The following is a 16,321-nucleotide window of genomic DNA, read 5'->3' as shown; positions in this document are numbered from 1 at the left end:
CGGACGATAAATCATCGGACAAAGTGTGCCAAATGTCTCGGGCGCTCCCGAGACGGGGCCGTGAGATCGATAGAAGAATGTTTATGTAGCCCTTCCTTGTGGGACATCTCGCAGGGCGATGTGTATTCCTTTTTTTGTTGTAGCACAAATTAATAAATCGATTTAAACAAAGCATTGATTTTCCTTCTGTAAAGAAAAACAGAACCGGCTCTGTTCTCAATGTTTTTCTATCGCTACCGCTATCGGTAAGGGTTTGCTCGAGAATCCTTGGCATAAAGTGTCTGTTTCCTTTCAATATTTTGTCTCAAATGGAGCAATTCGTTCCTGCTATAAGGTCCAGCACATGATTAAGGTTTGGTCATCAGATCGCTTGCCCTTTCAAATGAACATATGAGACTTTGGATCGGCTATAAGAATAGATTAGGATGATACATAGGGTTTTCTTAGGACTAGACCACATTTGATTGACTTTCAGAACATCAATGCCAGCCACGAAGTAGCACGTGGCTATATTTAGATCCTTCTATAAGAGCAGTTCCGCCCTCATAACCTTAGTCTGCATAACCAAATCTGCTTTAAATATACTTTAGGAAGTATATAAGGGTTTGATAGCCTTAATAGATCCTATAATACGATTCTTCAATTTAATACGAGAGGATCACAACAAATAGATCAAACAGAATGATCAGACACATCACGTTATTAGCTAGAATCCTTTTAGTGGTGTAAATAATGTTACTGGATTTGGTATTATTTTGATGACCTCCAATAGTTACAATGATTATGATATACAATGCTATATGATTACAATCTCAAAACTAAGCCAAATTTTTTAAATTCATTCAGAGGAGTTAGAGGAGCGCTTTCGAAGGAATCGAACAAGCAATCTATCAAAGCGTCTCCATACGAAAGCTCTGTCTGCTTTCAAAGTTTTAACATAGATGGCGCTGTCTTGAATTTTGAAAAGCTTCGTTAAATAACGAATTCCCGGTGCAGTCCGGTGCATCAAAACAATTTATTATGGGCATGCGCATGCGTATGGAGAAAAAACCGCCAAACTACAATTCAGAACCACTTCATCGACCAAACAGCCGCACAAACAGTCAAACAAACGCCACGCCACCATGCCGGTAAAAGTGCTTTCTTCCGACGATTGGTTTGAAATTGTGCTGGTCAAACAAACAACGTCCTCCATCACCTTCCAGTGGACGTTCCGCAATCCGCTCGACGTGCCGTACGATCTGTTCAAGGTGGAAAAGTGCTACAGCGTCAAGCGCGATCGCTGGGAAACGGTGTACTGGGGTGCGGCCACAACCCTCACGGTGCGCTGTCTGGAGCAGAACCTATGCTACTCGTTCCGTGCCAGCATCCTGCATCAACCATCGGACGGTGCCGACTTCCAGTACGCCTATCAATCGCCCATCTTCAAGGCAAGCACCCTGCCGAACATTCCCTCAACGATGGGCCTTTATCGGGCGGTGAAAAAATGTCAACCAGGGCTTGTGAAGCGGCTACTGTTTACACGCCCCGAGCTGGTTAATGTGCCCGTGCACGGAGAAACGTTTCTCTATCTGGCTGTTCGGAGCAATAGTCTCGAGCTGGTGAATGCACTGCTCGATGCTGGGGCTAACATTGATCTGGGTGTGCCGGAAACAGGCGTGACGCCACTCCATCTGGCCGTGTACCAACGCAACCTGACGCTGGTGCGTCATCTGATCGAGCGGGGTGCCAATGTGCATGCACAAAACTGTGTTGGCATGACCGTGGGACACTGCGCGGTTGACGCTGATGACCTGACGATGCTCAAGTACGTGCTAACGCAGGGCATTAGTCAGGAGACGCGCGATCGCTGCCAGTGGACGTTGATCTTTCGCGCGCTGTACATGCGCTCCTCGGTAGATATCGTACGACACCTGCTGGAACGGAAGTGCCGGCTGAAGGTGAAGGACCGGCTGAGGCTGACACCGCTGTACTACGCTCAAATATGGGGACAGGAGGAGGTTCTGCGACTGCTGAGAAGAAGACTTAAGATCTGAGGCAGCATTGCACAATAATGTTCCATGGGGAATCCACCAAAGACTTACATACCTTAACCTTGAAGGTAATTTTAAATAAAATCGAGTGATTTTTTCAGAAAATTTTCAACTTTATTTACAACCCACAACAAATAGTTTATGTGAGTGTTGCCGAGTGACTGTCACAATCTAGCTAGATGTAGACCCTTGTTACATGATCTATCTATCATGCTTCCCACGAAACGTTCTGACCCCTCGCAACTACAACTCGGGCTCGGGTTTTGTAACTCTAATGTACGTGCGTGTGTTTTGGGGGGGGCTCTATTTAAATAAAATGCTAATTCTACCGTGCTTCTCGAACGCTCCAACATTGCTATCTCCTAATACTGCATCCCGTGCCTGACCTGCCGGGCATGTGTAAACGATCCCATCATACTGCCATTCGTCGAAGCAAGATCGTAGGCCATGCCGTGAAGAACAGCCCAACAATTACTCTACTCCAGCTGCTCGGGCTGCTACTTCCAGCGCCCGCCATCGGTTGCCAACCATCGTCGTGACTGTCGCCGTGATGATCGGGATGATGGTGGGCCGATCGTTTGGTTCGTGATCGACCTGCTTCCGAGTCGGTTTCCTCGTACGGGATCGGATCCTCGTGTGAGCTCGCAACGGGTTTCACGATCGATAGCTTCGTCGAGATGGGTTTACCGGCCGCTGCCGATTGATGTTCGCTACTGGCGCTGTCCTGTGCGTTGATTCCTCCCGGTAGCAGAGGGTTCGCATACTCAGACACTGGCGGTTGGACGGCGTTCGAGCCACGCGTTCCATAGATAGCGGCAGTGTCCGGTGCGAGATACGCCGCAATCGGTGGATACTCACCACGGAACGGTCCAAACTGAGGGGTTTCTCGTAGCAACTGTTCCGTTTTCGAACCCGGACCTCCCACCGGAGGCAGTGGTTCACTCTGGTGCGAGCTAGCCGAAGGACCGTTCACTAGCGACATATCCAGCACGGCCTTACCATCGAACGAAACAACGGATCCATCGGAACCGATCGGTGGCAGATAGAACGGATCTGCTCGATCGTTGGCCGCTCCCAGCGCATCCTGTCCTTCGCCCACCACATCGGCCGTTTCGTCTGGTAAGATCTCGACGTTACGCTTCGTAGCAGACTCACGGGCGGGTCCAGCCGAAGGCTTTACGTGTGCCATCGCCATACTGTCCAGTGGCGAAGGAATAAACATTGGCTCGAACGTTTGCTTCGACGGTTCATCCTGACCGTGGATCATCAGTGCATCACTCTCGATCGCCTCGTCAATGTCATCGTCCTGTCGTCGCAAAAACCCATGCGCACGGTTATCCTCAAACTCCAGATCGTAGTCATCCTTCCGGCGGTAGATCGGTTTAAAGCCACTCTCCACCACGACCGAACTGGGTTCGAATCCATGGTTAGCTGCATGTCCCTCGTACGACACCTTCGGTTCGGACACATCGTACGGCGTCTTGAAGATTGGCTTAATGTTCGGCTTCAGTGACTCTTTCACCGGTTTCGTATGGCGGATCGGTAGCGTAATCGGAACCGGTTCGTTCTTCTTCAAACTCATCGTCAAGTGTGGTGGCATGTCGGGCAGGGCAAATGGTGGACCTCCGGGTGAAGTACCGGGACGCTGTTCACCTCCAGATATCTGCTTCGGTGGCTTCGCAACCATCATCTCCACTGACGGTCCCTTACGAAAGGGTTTAATCTCGGTAGGCTCGCCCAGCAGCAAGATCGGTGCGATCGCCTTGATCGGCATCTTACCCTTCGTCACGAACGGGCGCATCAACGGAGCGACCGGTTTCTGGTAATGGCTCACGATCATCGATGGCTGTGGAATGACAAACGGTCGCGTTGGACGACTTCCATGCACAGGACGACGCTCCATACCGATCGGACGGCGAACGGGCAGCTTCACCGGACGGAACATTGGACCACTGTTCGGTGGCCGAAGATATACCGGTAAACCCGACGAAGACAGGATTGGCTTTACCGAACCAGGATAGCCGGGTGGTGGTGGTGGTGGATGACGATGTCCACCGGGTGGTCCGGGCATGAAACCCGGATGCCCGGGATTGTGCTGATGTGGTACGGTTTGGTTTACGCTCTCCAGCGTTTGATTCACCCGCAGCTTCTCTTCCAATTCTTCTGCCGCCCGGATACCATCCTCAATAATGCGCGTCATCTCGGGATTTTCCTCCAGATTAATATCGAACGACTGTTCCTTCTTCGTGTCGGGCGTCATCTTGTGATGCTTGATCAGATCCAGTTCGTGCTTTTGCAGGAAGTTCTCATGCTGCTGCAGGAAGTTATCCGCCGGCAGGACCTTCGACTCATGCCGTATCGATTCCTCTACCGAGATACCTTCGCTCGGATCGACATACACTTCGTCCAGCTCGCTTGGCTGGGCCACGTCGCAGGCATCGTGCACGTTAATGCGCCAGCCAAGATAACGATGGGTGAAACATTGATAGTACACCGTGTCGGGTGTGTCTGCATCCGGCGTCCAGATGATGATGCCCGGCTCACCAACGTCACACTTGAGCGATAGACTGCGCTGGTACGCACCGAACGACGGATAGTCATCCGACGGTGGTCCATCCGGGTTCGGTGTCCAGTTGCAGAGTCGTCCAACACCGGTCGGCACCAGCTTTCCGCTACGGCTACGATGTACTCCAGCAAAGATGCGAATATTCTGTAAACAACAAGCATTCAAAATGTAAACACCTTCGGTACCACAACATCGAACGCCATAAGCGTCCTACCTTACGATCCTCTTCCGACTGATGCTCGTATCCACCAACCGAATCGTCAGTAATGTAGAAAGGATGGTATTTGGCTGGCACGTTCGGATCATGTCCACCCTCCACCACAAACGTGTACGTCTTGCCACGCACAACATTAATCTCCGGAATTAGTAACCCATTGATGTACCAGGAAATACCCCATCCGACGTGTCCTAAGAGATACAAAAAAAAATTGAGTCAAAAACCCCGCTTCATAATCCCGTTCGAATCGGCGCACGTACCTGTAATGGCTGGATATCCCTGTTTGCCACCGGTCGGTCCCATCTGTGCGTAGAACACACCATCCTCCGGTTCGTAACACTGGATCGGTGGAATGTCCCATGCGCCCGGTTTTGCCGGTGGTCGTGCAGTGGCCGGCAGCTGTGGTCGCTGCTGTTGCACACTATTCGCCACATCCTCACGACGATTACCACCGCCATAGCCCGCAGCTGAAGACGAAAGTTTCTGTGGCTGTTCCGGTTGCTTTGGGTCCGATTCCGGTGTCGGACAGTTCCAGAACGGTTGACGGCCGAAATCTACCAGCTTGTTGCCCTTCAGATAGTGCGAATGGTACGACACCTCGTACCGTTGATTCAGTGGACCGACGGCCCAGATAATTGCCTGCGATGCGTTAGTGAACACGGGTAGATCGAGATGATCTGAGGCACGCAATGGTCGTTGGTAGGTTACGATCGAGTACCCATTAACCATGGCCGCATTTAGCAAGCGGATGGAATTGCTGTTCTCGGTAATGCGTGTATCGGGACAGCTGCCGCGACCACCGGAGCATTGTGATTTCGCATCGAGATAGTAGTCCTGCGCGTAGCCCTTGCCAGTTGCCTTGTCCACCCAGACGACCGCCACATCGGCACCAACCATCTGGCTTTGTTGTGGGTTTGGTGAAACGCCGAACGACATGTACTCGCCATCGTCTAGATATTGTGAGGTACGGTAAGGTGTTATAGGTTGAAAGCTATCAGACTTCTGATGCGAGCCAGTACTTACCCAATTTCGCCACAAGCTGCACAACTACGCTCTCCCCAGCTACGGCCCATCGAACCTCAAAAGCCAGCTCATCCAGCAGGACTTCACAGTTCAGCTTTGACTGCGCGGCAGAATGCAGAGGGAATAGAAAACAAGATCTTATATTACAAAGCAGGCCGATGCTTACTTTTAATTGAGTGATAGTCGGAGTTTTCTTGGGGAATAACTGATCTTAAAGCTCCCTTGAGCTCCGGCAGCCGTTCTAAGCATGGCCTCGCCTGTACAGCCCATAATTAATAAGGCGTCTATTTACATACCAATGCACCCGGTCCAATCTAAACCGCAAACACTAAAGCTACTATTTACAATCGCTTCAATTGTTTGGCTGCGCGCTCTCACTCATCAAGCACGAAGCACGAACAAATTGGGTTAGATCTTTTCCAAGCGATGAGTCTTACTTACGCACGCCTCGCCACGGAAAGCTTCGCCATCCCGGGTGTTGAGAAGGGCTCGTCGATCGATTGGTTGATTCGCGGGGTTTTTTTTTTCATTAGCCACGCACAACAACCATTTTAGCAAGCGGAATCGTATCGCCACGGCTCACCACGCTGACTGCACGAAACAATTATTATTTACAAACAATAGGCACACCGCTGCTTGCATTCGGCCGCGATCGATGCGACTCGATGGCCCTCGGGTAAGCGTAACGGGTATGCAGCTCACGCGCGATGATCGGCCAACTGTAGGAACCTGTAGCCTGCGTTCGCCTTCCGAACGCTTCCTCCACTTAGGGAGTGTAAGATTAGTTAATTGCTCGGCTGGTAGTTCCGCTAGCCACCGAACAGCGCACCGGTATTGACGGTTGCTCGGAATCGGTGTAAGTGACAAATGGCTTTCGCGCCAACGTGTCATTGAACTTGCATCTCTCGAGGAACTGCTGCAAATACCGCGTACACATTCTTCACATTCATACAGCAAACACCGTTTTCCTTCAACTGTTATCTTGATTGTTCCGCCAAAACGATTCCAATTGCAGGCGAAGAAAATGGCGGTGGAATGCGCTCGGCAAGAAGCGGTCACCCGACACTCGTAATAATTACAGATGTTAGTCATTACAGTCACGATAAGGCAGCATTTATTTTTTATCAGTTACACTGTTTTATTTACAATCTAGAAAGGATAACATAAAGGATTTCGAGTAACCGTTGCTTTTGGTGGCTGATCCAAGTCCGTTCCAAGTACATTCCACTCGGTTCGCCAAGGATCGCCAAGGCCAAAAGCTCGGGCTATTCGAGTTAATACTTTGCGCGCATTACATTCTCACGCCACGCGGGCAAGATTTTAAATAACCGTGTACTTAAGCATACAAATTCCAGCCCATCGTTGCCATGTTTGGGCCAACGACGTGATCAGCGATCACGCTGGCGCTGCGTTTACGCGATACTCGATTGCTGCAAACGAAAGCAAAGGTTTTGGAGAGTAAAACTAGCGTATGGTTGGGATTGCAAAGAATGCTGCATGCTCCATGAACTTTGGGAAGAGGCACTGCAACGAACATGAAACACCGATGGACAGTGCCTGGCAATGATCCCTGAGGTGCCGTGAGGATATGTGGTGAGGAACGAAACGAAACGATGTGTGGAAGCGAGTTTTTGTAGAGAATGGCAGGTATTATGTGTACATTAATCTCTTTCTCGTGTTGGGAAAACCTCTGTCGGAAGTATGTTACTCGAGTGTTACTGATACACAGATGGGATGGTGCGTGGCACTAGACATAGAGTTTGTGAGTATGAGGTAAGTGTGTTCAACCCAGACCGCTGCCACCCAGTGCCGTGACGATAACGTCCCATGGTTTTGTGCATGTATGGAGATGACAGAATGGAGATGGAGCATTGCATAAACCCAAACTCCACTAGAACAGCAGTGAGCCTACGTAGTCCAGCAGCCCGCCACCGGCATTACCGCCACTTGCACCAACCGCTGGACGGCCCGGTTTGCGACGCTGATTCCCATTAGTTACCTGCGGGCTGATGCCAAGCATCTTCAGCGACGGTGGCACATTGATCTGGTCCGGGATGCGCACGTGCCCAAAGTCGACGGTGAACGCTTCACACCACACCCCGAAGTGGCCGATATCGAACACGGTCAGATCGCCCGGGAGCGTCAGCACGATCGTCTTCTTGTCGTAACGGCGCAACGGAGTCTCCTTGCCATTCTCGTCCGGGATGCGGATGCCCTGCGAGGTCGGTGCCGGTCCACGTCCTACCCAAAACTTGGCGTCTATAGGGGGGAGGGGGTGAGTACGAATACAAAACGTTTGTCGATTTCTTTTCCTGCTTACTCTTGTAGCTCAATGTTTCGGAGCTTCATTTTCCCACATCTTCCCAATTTGCTCCTCACTTACCAGGTGCTTCGCCATCGTAGCTAAAGTTCGGGACGAGCAGCGTCTGTGCGTCGACGATCACGATGTTGTCCGAGCTCACGTCATGCACACCGCTCAGGCCCGCAATCTTCGTCGGGCGCGGAAAGTCGAGATCGTTCCGTATCTGCACATCGCCAAAGTTGACCGAAAAGTCATCGCACCACACGGCGAACCAGCGAATGTCGCGCAGTGTCTTGCCCTCTGGCAGCGACAGCGTAATGTCCTCGTTACGGTACCGCCGCAGTACACCGGCCCGGCCCCGCTCGTCCCGCAGCCGATGGGCGCCCTTATTGCTGGGAGCTCTCGTGTTGCCCACGTAGAAGTAGGCAGCTACGGGGACATTCACAAACGAAGCGAAGGTAACATCATCAGTTGGACGATAAAACAAACTCTTTCCAAAGCATTAAACCAGCGAATCATTAGGTAACGCTCAACCCGGAGGGGAATGTCCTAATGAGCGTGGATTGGAGAGCTTTCTACTGGTCGGCGGCGATTGCCACACCGCGCCACTTACCGGGTCCTTCACCGTCGTAGTTAAAGTTCTTCAGAAAAAGTGTTCTCGAGTCCACCGCGTAAACCGATCCCGACACACCGTGGTGCAGTTCGGTGAGGTCGGCGATCTTTGTGCCATAGTAGCCCTGCAGCGCGCTCGTCTGCTTCGTGAGGAAACCTGCCGTATAAAGAAACGAAGAAGTTAGCATAAACTGAAACTCCATATTCTATTGCTGATCGCCGTAAAGGTCAAAAGAACGATATCCCAACACGCGCCGGAGGAGCTTCCCCAATTAGCATAAAGGACCCTATGTTCTTTCGCCCGTCGGTAATGGTTTTGGCCAAACTGGCCCATGCCCGGCTTGTGTCCACCAAATCCGGTTTCTCCAGCGGATGGAGAAAACAGAAATAAAAAGACACATTTGTTCGTCTTAAATTAATTGGATTTTCCCTTTCATTTTCACCCCAACCACACGGGTCACCTTTTGGTCCATTAATCTACCCTACCCGCAACTACCGCTTCGTCCCGCTTCCAAAAAGCTTTCATGAACTGTTTGTTGACGGCCAAATTCTTTGCCCGCGTGCCGGAAGGAAAGCAACACAGAAAACTTTCTCAGCCGAGCGAAATGATCTTCCCAGTCGCTCCAACAACAACAACAAAACTGCTCCCCAATGCTGGAGGGCTCGTTTCGTGTGTGTGAGTGCTTTTGTCGTGTTTGATGTGTCTGCAGTCCAGATTTGATTGAAGGGCGAGGACGGCCGGTCGTAAAGTACGGGCACGATCGTAAATCGTTTGCACAAGCGGGCGAAGACATTCGAGCGACGGTGTCGAAAGAGAAAATGCGATAGAAAGGTGGGCTCCGGAAGGATAAGAGGACACTTGCCGAGAGGTTAGAAACACGCTCACCCATTCCGGCGCAAGCTCGCGACACCTATGTCATTGTTGGGCGTCGTTTGATTGATTGGCTCTAATGGTGCTGGGGAATGCCATTCGGGAAACCGTTCCCGAAACCAAACGCGGCAGTATAATTAACATAGCCGCGGCCCTAACCTACCCCCGGAGCAAACACATCGTGTGAAAAGCCCGCCGACCGGACGTGGTTCCGTCTGGTGGTGGCGCTGTGGCGAAAGGAAAACAAAAGTGATTTTCCTGCCCCGCGGAACGATCAAATTCTTTACTCGATCCTCATTTTGGGGCGGTCGGGATAGTCGGGTCGGAAACTTTCACCACAAGCATACATACGAGGTCCATTGACCTTTCAGCGAACGTTCAAGATGGCGTACGTGTATTCTGGCATCCCAGATTGTGCCATTTACCATAAATAACCGTACAAAACATAAAAAAACCCCGAAAACAAATCCATACTTTCAAGGCCGGCATGATGTCAATCATGGTGCCCCCGAAATGATGGAGTATGCACGATCCGGCGGTACACACAGCTTCTTCGCTTCTTGCCGTTCTCCATATTGCGAATAAAATGCTCAAGCACCCCCAAAAACCCCGTCTGACGTAGAAGCTGCTTACCTCATCATCGCTCCTTAACCGGGGTGTGCGGGCTCGCACGTGAGACGAACAAAAAAACTAAAGCCAACCACCGGGCACCGGGCGCCATTTTTGTATTGCGACATGATCGTAAAGTTACGCAACGCTCTTGTGCGATCCTGATCGCTGTTGACGCTCCGTTCTTTGCACGGCAACCCGACGGCTGCCCCGACCGGATGCAACCGGACGGTTCGGTGCAACACGGGGAGTGGACACCGCTGTAAATTAACATATCGTTAGCTCCGTTAAAGGGATCACCACCAGAAGGATCTGCCTCTGGCTGTCTGGTGGGATGATGTAAGAGCTTTTTTTTCCTGCGGAGGACATTAATCGGCATCGGGTGAAATTAGCGAGACATGGCAAACCTGATTGATTTCTTGATCTGGTTTTCTCGCTCGCTTGACGAACGACGGGTCTTAATTCTTCCTGAGACCATACCATTTGACCCGTTCGAGCTAGCTTCCAACGCAGGGGAACGATCTCCCATTTCGCAACAGATTTCGCGTGGAGGGGGGGAGGGGGGAGTCAAGCGATCGAAACTTATCGTGCCGACTGTACAATAAACACCACAACTTTACGATCGTCAATCTAAGTGTCATCGAACACCGATCGAAAAGATGCGTTGTTTAGCGCGACCACTGCATTGGCAGTGTTTGATAAAAGCGAAAGGGAAGCTGCCAATCCGGGTCACACAAAAACTGTGCCTTGTGGTGTGCATAAATGACAAGTGAATCAAGGAAAATCAAGCAAAAGAAAAAACAAGATGCAGCACGTACCCTCAGTAGTCACGGGTGCCCAGCAAAAGCGAAAGGGAACCACACCAGGCGACCATAACGGAAGACAGGTCTCGAAGTATCGATTTATGATGGAGTCGCGAAACCATTTTTTCCTGCTAAACTGTTTATGGTGGTTGAGCTTTTTTCGCTCACTTTTAGCACAGTTTTGGTAGGGAAAAACAATCGGATAGAGATAGCCGTGGGACATTGATCGTTCGCATTACAAACGAACAAGTGAAGAGAAAATTAATTGATAAAGCAATTATTTTATTCAGGGGTTTTTGTTTAACGGCTCAATAAACGATTCGTGTGCGACTTTTTTGTTATTCTAATCCACCTAGCTCAATGTCATACGAAAGAAAAAGGTTACTCAATCCCCGTGGTCCCGTGGAAGTGGTGTGGTCGGTCTATGCGGCCGCAACATCTTTACTATTTATGCCTTCTGCTCGATCGGTCCGACAAAGGCCGCTGGCCTTTTCCGTTTTCCCACCGAACGGTGAATCGCTGGAAGATAGTTCTACGACGGGCAACCAAACACCAAATGCCTCACACACACACACACGCGGAGGATGATCAAATCGAGAAGATCATCTTCACACATCTTGCGCACGCGACCATTCGCTGGCCGCGTTGCGATGGGGTTAGGCGCTGATCTTCGGACGGAGCGAACAAAAAAAACCTGAAGATGGTGTGAGCGAAGAAACACTCAGACAGGCAAAACAGTACAAAAGAGTGTGAGGGAAAGAGAGAGAGAGAGAGAGAAAGAAAAAAACAGCCAGCATACGGAGTATAACATTTGCATAATCGTTTTAACCTTTGATAAATAGCGGTTCCCTCTACACCCGTGCATGCAACGCTGTGCGTGGCGGGAGTCGAAGATGCACAATCCATCTCTACCTCTATCGAAAGGTTTTGCACACAGCTGGACATCGCCGGTCGACGCGCAAACCGCCTAGGTTGCTAGGGAAGTTGCTGGACGGGTTTTTGGGTCGTTGCTGTTGTCTTGTGGCGCGGGCTCATTCTTTCCAGCTCTTAGCTTCTGCCTCCCGTGATCCACTTCGCTCGGTGCTTTAGTTTTTACTGTTATATAAAGGCTTCCCAGTTCTCGACAAACTGCCTTCCCTGGAAGTTCCAGTAACTCGTTTGATAAGCTGTGTAGGAAGTTTGGAGTTTAATATTGGCACTTTGATAGATATCTGATCTACTCAGGCTCAAAATCTTCCCAGTTCTCAACAAACTTTTGTTTGAGTTAATGGATCTCTATATCTCTAATAGATCACATTAATAGATCTCTGATCTACTCAGATTTAAAGTCTTCTTTAGCCAGTAACTTGTTTGATAAACTATTTAGGATGAATGGTCTACTCAGATTCAAAGTCTTTCTCCGAAGTCATCCCAGTTCTCGTCGAACCTTAACTAGAAGTTCCAGTACTTCGTTTATTAAGCCGTCTAGTTCTCAGTCAGTTCTCAACAAACTTTTGCTTGTTTGACCAGCAGTTGAGGAAGTTTGAAGCTCAATATTGACACATCAATAGATCTCCGATCGACTCAGATTGATCGTTTAGAAATGTTGATTTGGAGATCAAGGTTTAGTTAAGAAATTGTAGGTTTGAATCACCAGTAGTTAAGAGTCATTGTCTCTTCACCGGTAATCTTTAAAGATTTAATGTCTACTAACTATTTATGCTTTAATTAACGGAAAATAAACATTGCAGCCTGGACAAGAAATTTTGTTCCTCGTTTTCTTCTCTATGTTGCCCCATAAATGTAGCACAATGTCTTGTCGTATTGCCCACAATTAACTACATTTCCTCCCCTTCCGTTTTTCGTCGTTCAAAAGAGAAAAGAGCTACCCAAAACCCAAACCTCAAGTGATATGAGTGCCCATCTCGGTGGCCAAAATTGTCGTCGATCCGTTTCCAAACCACGTAACGCTCCAGTTCCGCACCAACTAAACCATGCAGACCGGCGCGGCAAGACCGAAATGCTGCTGATATTAATTGCAAAAAAACAGAGCACCACCTCAACAAAATCAACAAAAATCTCACTCAAAACAACTAACAACCGACTGGCACCATATCGAGCCTGGCCGGAAATATTTGGGTCAAAATTTCCCTTTTCCGAGCGGCCGTGGCCACCGTACACCGTGCGGGGTTTGTGTGGTATGGCCGAAAAGTATGTAGCGAGCATAATTATTCAAATTCATTTCACGGCCAAGTGACTCAACGGGAAGCTGGGAGGAGGTCCGGTCCGATCTCTGGCGTTTCACACAGTAGCGGACACATTTTCCCGTCGTGGGGGCCACTTTTTCCTCGCTCATCCCGCAAATTGATAAGCAAGTATCGAAAGGAACGGCACTATTGAGATCAGGCGAAACGGCTTCGCTGACCGACATCGCGCGGGACACGGCAAGCGTGCGGGTGAGTGAAATCGTGAAAGCAAACCGGGAATGAAGGAGGCAACCCCCAAACGGGAGGGTGCAGCTTGTATAGCGTTTGCCCCGCTACCGACCCGATGCTAAGCAAACTGCAAGCTGCGACCGGAGCACCGAGGCTTGCCGAGACGGCCCAAGATCGGAAGGAAGACCGAAAGTTGGCCACGGGTGTGGAGGAGAGAAAACAAAACACAAATCCGAATCAAACCGGGCGCATAAAGTGGGCGCCTACTATTCCGGCCAGCTATCCAGATATTTGGGTCTTGCCATTCGAAAATTGTGAATTTTTATTCGAACGGCAGGCGCACAGCACAGCATCGGCAGCCATTAATTATGGTTGCTGGTAAGGCCCGGTTCCGGCCTTACCCGGGTATCAGCGGCCAAGCCAGCCAGGGTGGAACTAGGGAACCGGCACACGATAATTTGCCCACCCGGATAAAGCCGTGCGAGAGACCCCGCACGATTCGCCACCATCATCATCATCAACGCGGCAGAAGGAACAAAAATCAGGCCCAACTGGAATCTGGTAAAGAGGGTGCCGGGAACGAATGGAGCGAATGCGGTGCGCCATGCGGTGGAATGGCCTTAAAAAAACGGGCATGACTCTCCATCACGTCAAGCACCCAATGATGATCGAGTAGTTAGATCGTGTGTCAGATCAATGTTGCAATATCGGTTTTTTTTTCCACTCCGCCTGCCAGAGGTTGCGAGGACCGAGAAGCGATGATAGTGAGGTCGAGGTGAAATTGGAGCCTCCATTCAATTCATGGCACACATTCTCCACCACGATGGCTGGTGCGCGTCCATGGCTCAACGCAAAGCGGAAACAAGCGCCTACCACGGTCGACAATTGACCCAAATCTTCGTCTTGCACGCGTCAATAGCGACCAGGGCTTCGAATGATCGTCTCCTGTACTCGAGATGGCTTGGATGGTTCTACTTGGATGCTTTCAACCCCTTGCAAACAAACTCACACTCACAGACACTCACAGACGCCAGAAGAAAGTGTTCAGAAGACATTCGTCCTCGAACCACACCACCGATAAACTTACAGATCAAAAGTATTCCAGCGCAGAACACGATCACTCTCGATCGTTGCCGGACGTTGCCGATGTTGCTTGTGGGCAACATTTTCTCCACCTGCTGCTAACGGTTGTTCCGCCCCGGGGATGATTCGTAAGCTGTCTTTTAAGCCAGTCTGAGGACACACTTCCTGCACTTTACTTCACACACATGCAGCACCACCGAATGTCCTTTCGTAGATACAGTTCACTTTCAGCAAATTCTACGCCAAAAACTTCACTTTTTATATCGCGGAACAGTTTCGTCGTTCCCGTAGTTCCCGAACTGTCTGACAGCTGGCCACACTCGAGAGCGAGAGAAAAAGGCTAACTAAGTCAAGTCCCGTTCGTTTTTGGTTCCCTTTTGGTGGTGTTTGTTTTGCTGCACTACTTCACTTTCTGCGTGAACCACCCAAGAAAGCCCCCAAGGCGGGCAAGAGTCCCGTTTCTTTTTTCCCTCCGGCACATGCACGCACTCACAACCACACAAATACACACACGCTTCTTCCACCGTGATCTTCTGGTGCAAGATCCACCTCCAGGAGGGTTTTTTTCTGCTGCTGGATACTGGTCCAAGTCCAAGTCGAATCACTGCTCTCTGGGCAACGGTTCGAGCCCAACTGGAGCTCGGCGCGATCGTGCACGGTCCTAAGTATGACGGCGGACGTGAATGAGCCCCCGGGCAGGCTTTTTGGAACGTCGCGGAGCTCTCGCGGATTTTCGTTGAGAGGCTGCAGTCGCGCATCTCGCATCGCTTGTTCTTGTTTTCCTTTTTCTCGCGCGATTGTTTCCGCTGGCTCGTCTTACACTGTGGGAAGTGTTTCTCGAGCGCGTTTAAGGCGCTGGAGAGTCAGGAGAGCTTTTTACACATCTCACACATCTCACAGCCGCAAATCCAATTCGCCGAGATCAGCCGAGGATCACTCCTGCAGGCAAGTGATTCAAGCGCGTTAGGTTTGGTGCTTCCCCTACTCCCTCCAACAGCTTCATCTTGAAGCCTCCCAGGGAGACCTTCGCTGGCAGTAGCTTACCGAAAAGTTTGGACAAAAAGTGCAACCCCGTTCGTTCGGATGAACAACAATGAACAGGCAGAAAATTCTAACCACCACGCGCACCATGCACACGGGCCGCTTCTTCCGGTAAACAACTGGTTCCTTGCGGCGACGGTCTGCCACAAAACAACCAAATCAATGTGAGCAAAAATAGAACTACAGCAACAACAAAAAAAAACCCCAGCTTGAAAGAGGAAGCTAGGGAACTGGACCAACAGCCTTGGACGCTATTAAGTGGTTTTGAATTCGCTAGAAAATTAATTAATTTCCCATTCCGTGCATCCATTTGCATCAAGGAACCGTGTCGTGCGCTGAGGAAGCACTGGGGAGCGGGCGAGATTAAGTTTGCTAACACCTCAGCCGGATCGACGTATTACAGGTCTTCCACTCATATCCGACGATATTATAACAACTACCTTCTCGTCCTCCTCGCCGACAGGTCCAGCCTAAATGTCACGGCTCCACCAAGTGTGCAAGTTCTAGCCGTGCCGCGGCATCGTGTAACGACCGTGAACCGCGGGGCCTGCAATCGATGGCTCCAATAGCTACGGTATGTCCGCTTCCCGTCCCATTCACTTACGACCGGCTGGCGGCTGGAAACTATTACGTTCTAGCAAGAGAACCCAAGCCCCAGACGGAACCGTCGTGATAGGCCGTCGACGATAATGTAACCTTTTTTCCCCAACCCCTGCTCCCCCCCCCCCCCCCCCCCCTATTTGCAAC

At 50.3% G+C, this 16,321-nt stretch overlaps 2 protein-coding genes across 3 annotated transcripts; one reads left to right on the top strand and one right to left on the bottom strand.

Moving 5' to 3' along the window:
- Positions 1–1,123: 1,123 nt before the first annotated feature.
- On the top strand, positions 1,124–2,157 carry LOC118503592 (protein VAPYRIN). The gene has a single exon (XM_036037045.1). The coding sequence runs from the start codon at positions 1,125–1,127 to the stop codon at positions 2,034–2,036; it is 912 nt and encodes a 303-aa protein (XP_035892938.1). The 5' UTR covers position 1,124; the 3' UTR covers positions 2,037–2,157.
- Positions 2,126–15,227, bottom strand: LOC118503590 (protein Skeletor, isoforms B/C). 2 transcript variants are annotated; one of them, XM_036037041.1, is made up of 8 exons: positions 14,538–15,227; positions 8,755–8,910; positions 8,223–8,570; positions 7,839–8,098; positions 5,840–5,939; positions 5,077–5,766; positions 4,814–5,007; positions 2,126–4,743 (listed from the first exon to the last, which is right to left on the bottom strand). In XM_036037041.1, the coding sequence occupies exons 1-8, from the start codon at positions 14,614–14,616 to the stop codon at positions 2,446–2,448; spliced, it is 4,125 nt and encodes a 1,374-aa protein (XP_035892934.1). In that variant the 5' UTR covers positions 14,617–15,227; the 3' UTR covers positions 2,126–2,445. The 2 variants fall into 2 exon arrangements, with proteins under 2 accessions (XP_035892934.1, XP_035892935.1); XM_036037042.1 differs by lacking the exons at positions 2,126–4,743; positions 4,814–5,007; positions 5,077–5,766; positions 5,840–5,939 and adding an exon at positions 6,924–7,269 and having other exon boundaries at positions 14,538–15,203.
- Positions 15,228–16,321: the final 1,094 nt, after the last annotated feature.

Source organism: Anopheles stephensi, chromosome 2, assembly GCF_013141755.1.
Source record: "Anopheles stephensi strain Indian chromosome 2, UCI_ANSTEP_V1.0, whole genome shotgun sequence".
NCBI classification, from domain to species: Eukaryota; Metazoa; Arthropoda; class Insecta; order Diptera; family Culicidae; genus Anopheles; species Anopheles stephensi.
The sequence above is the reverse complement of the archived record's forward strand: the minus strand, read 5'-3'. Positions and strand labels throughout refer to the sequence as shown.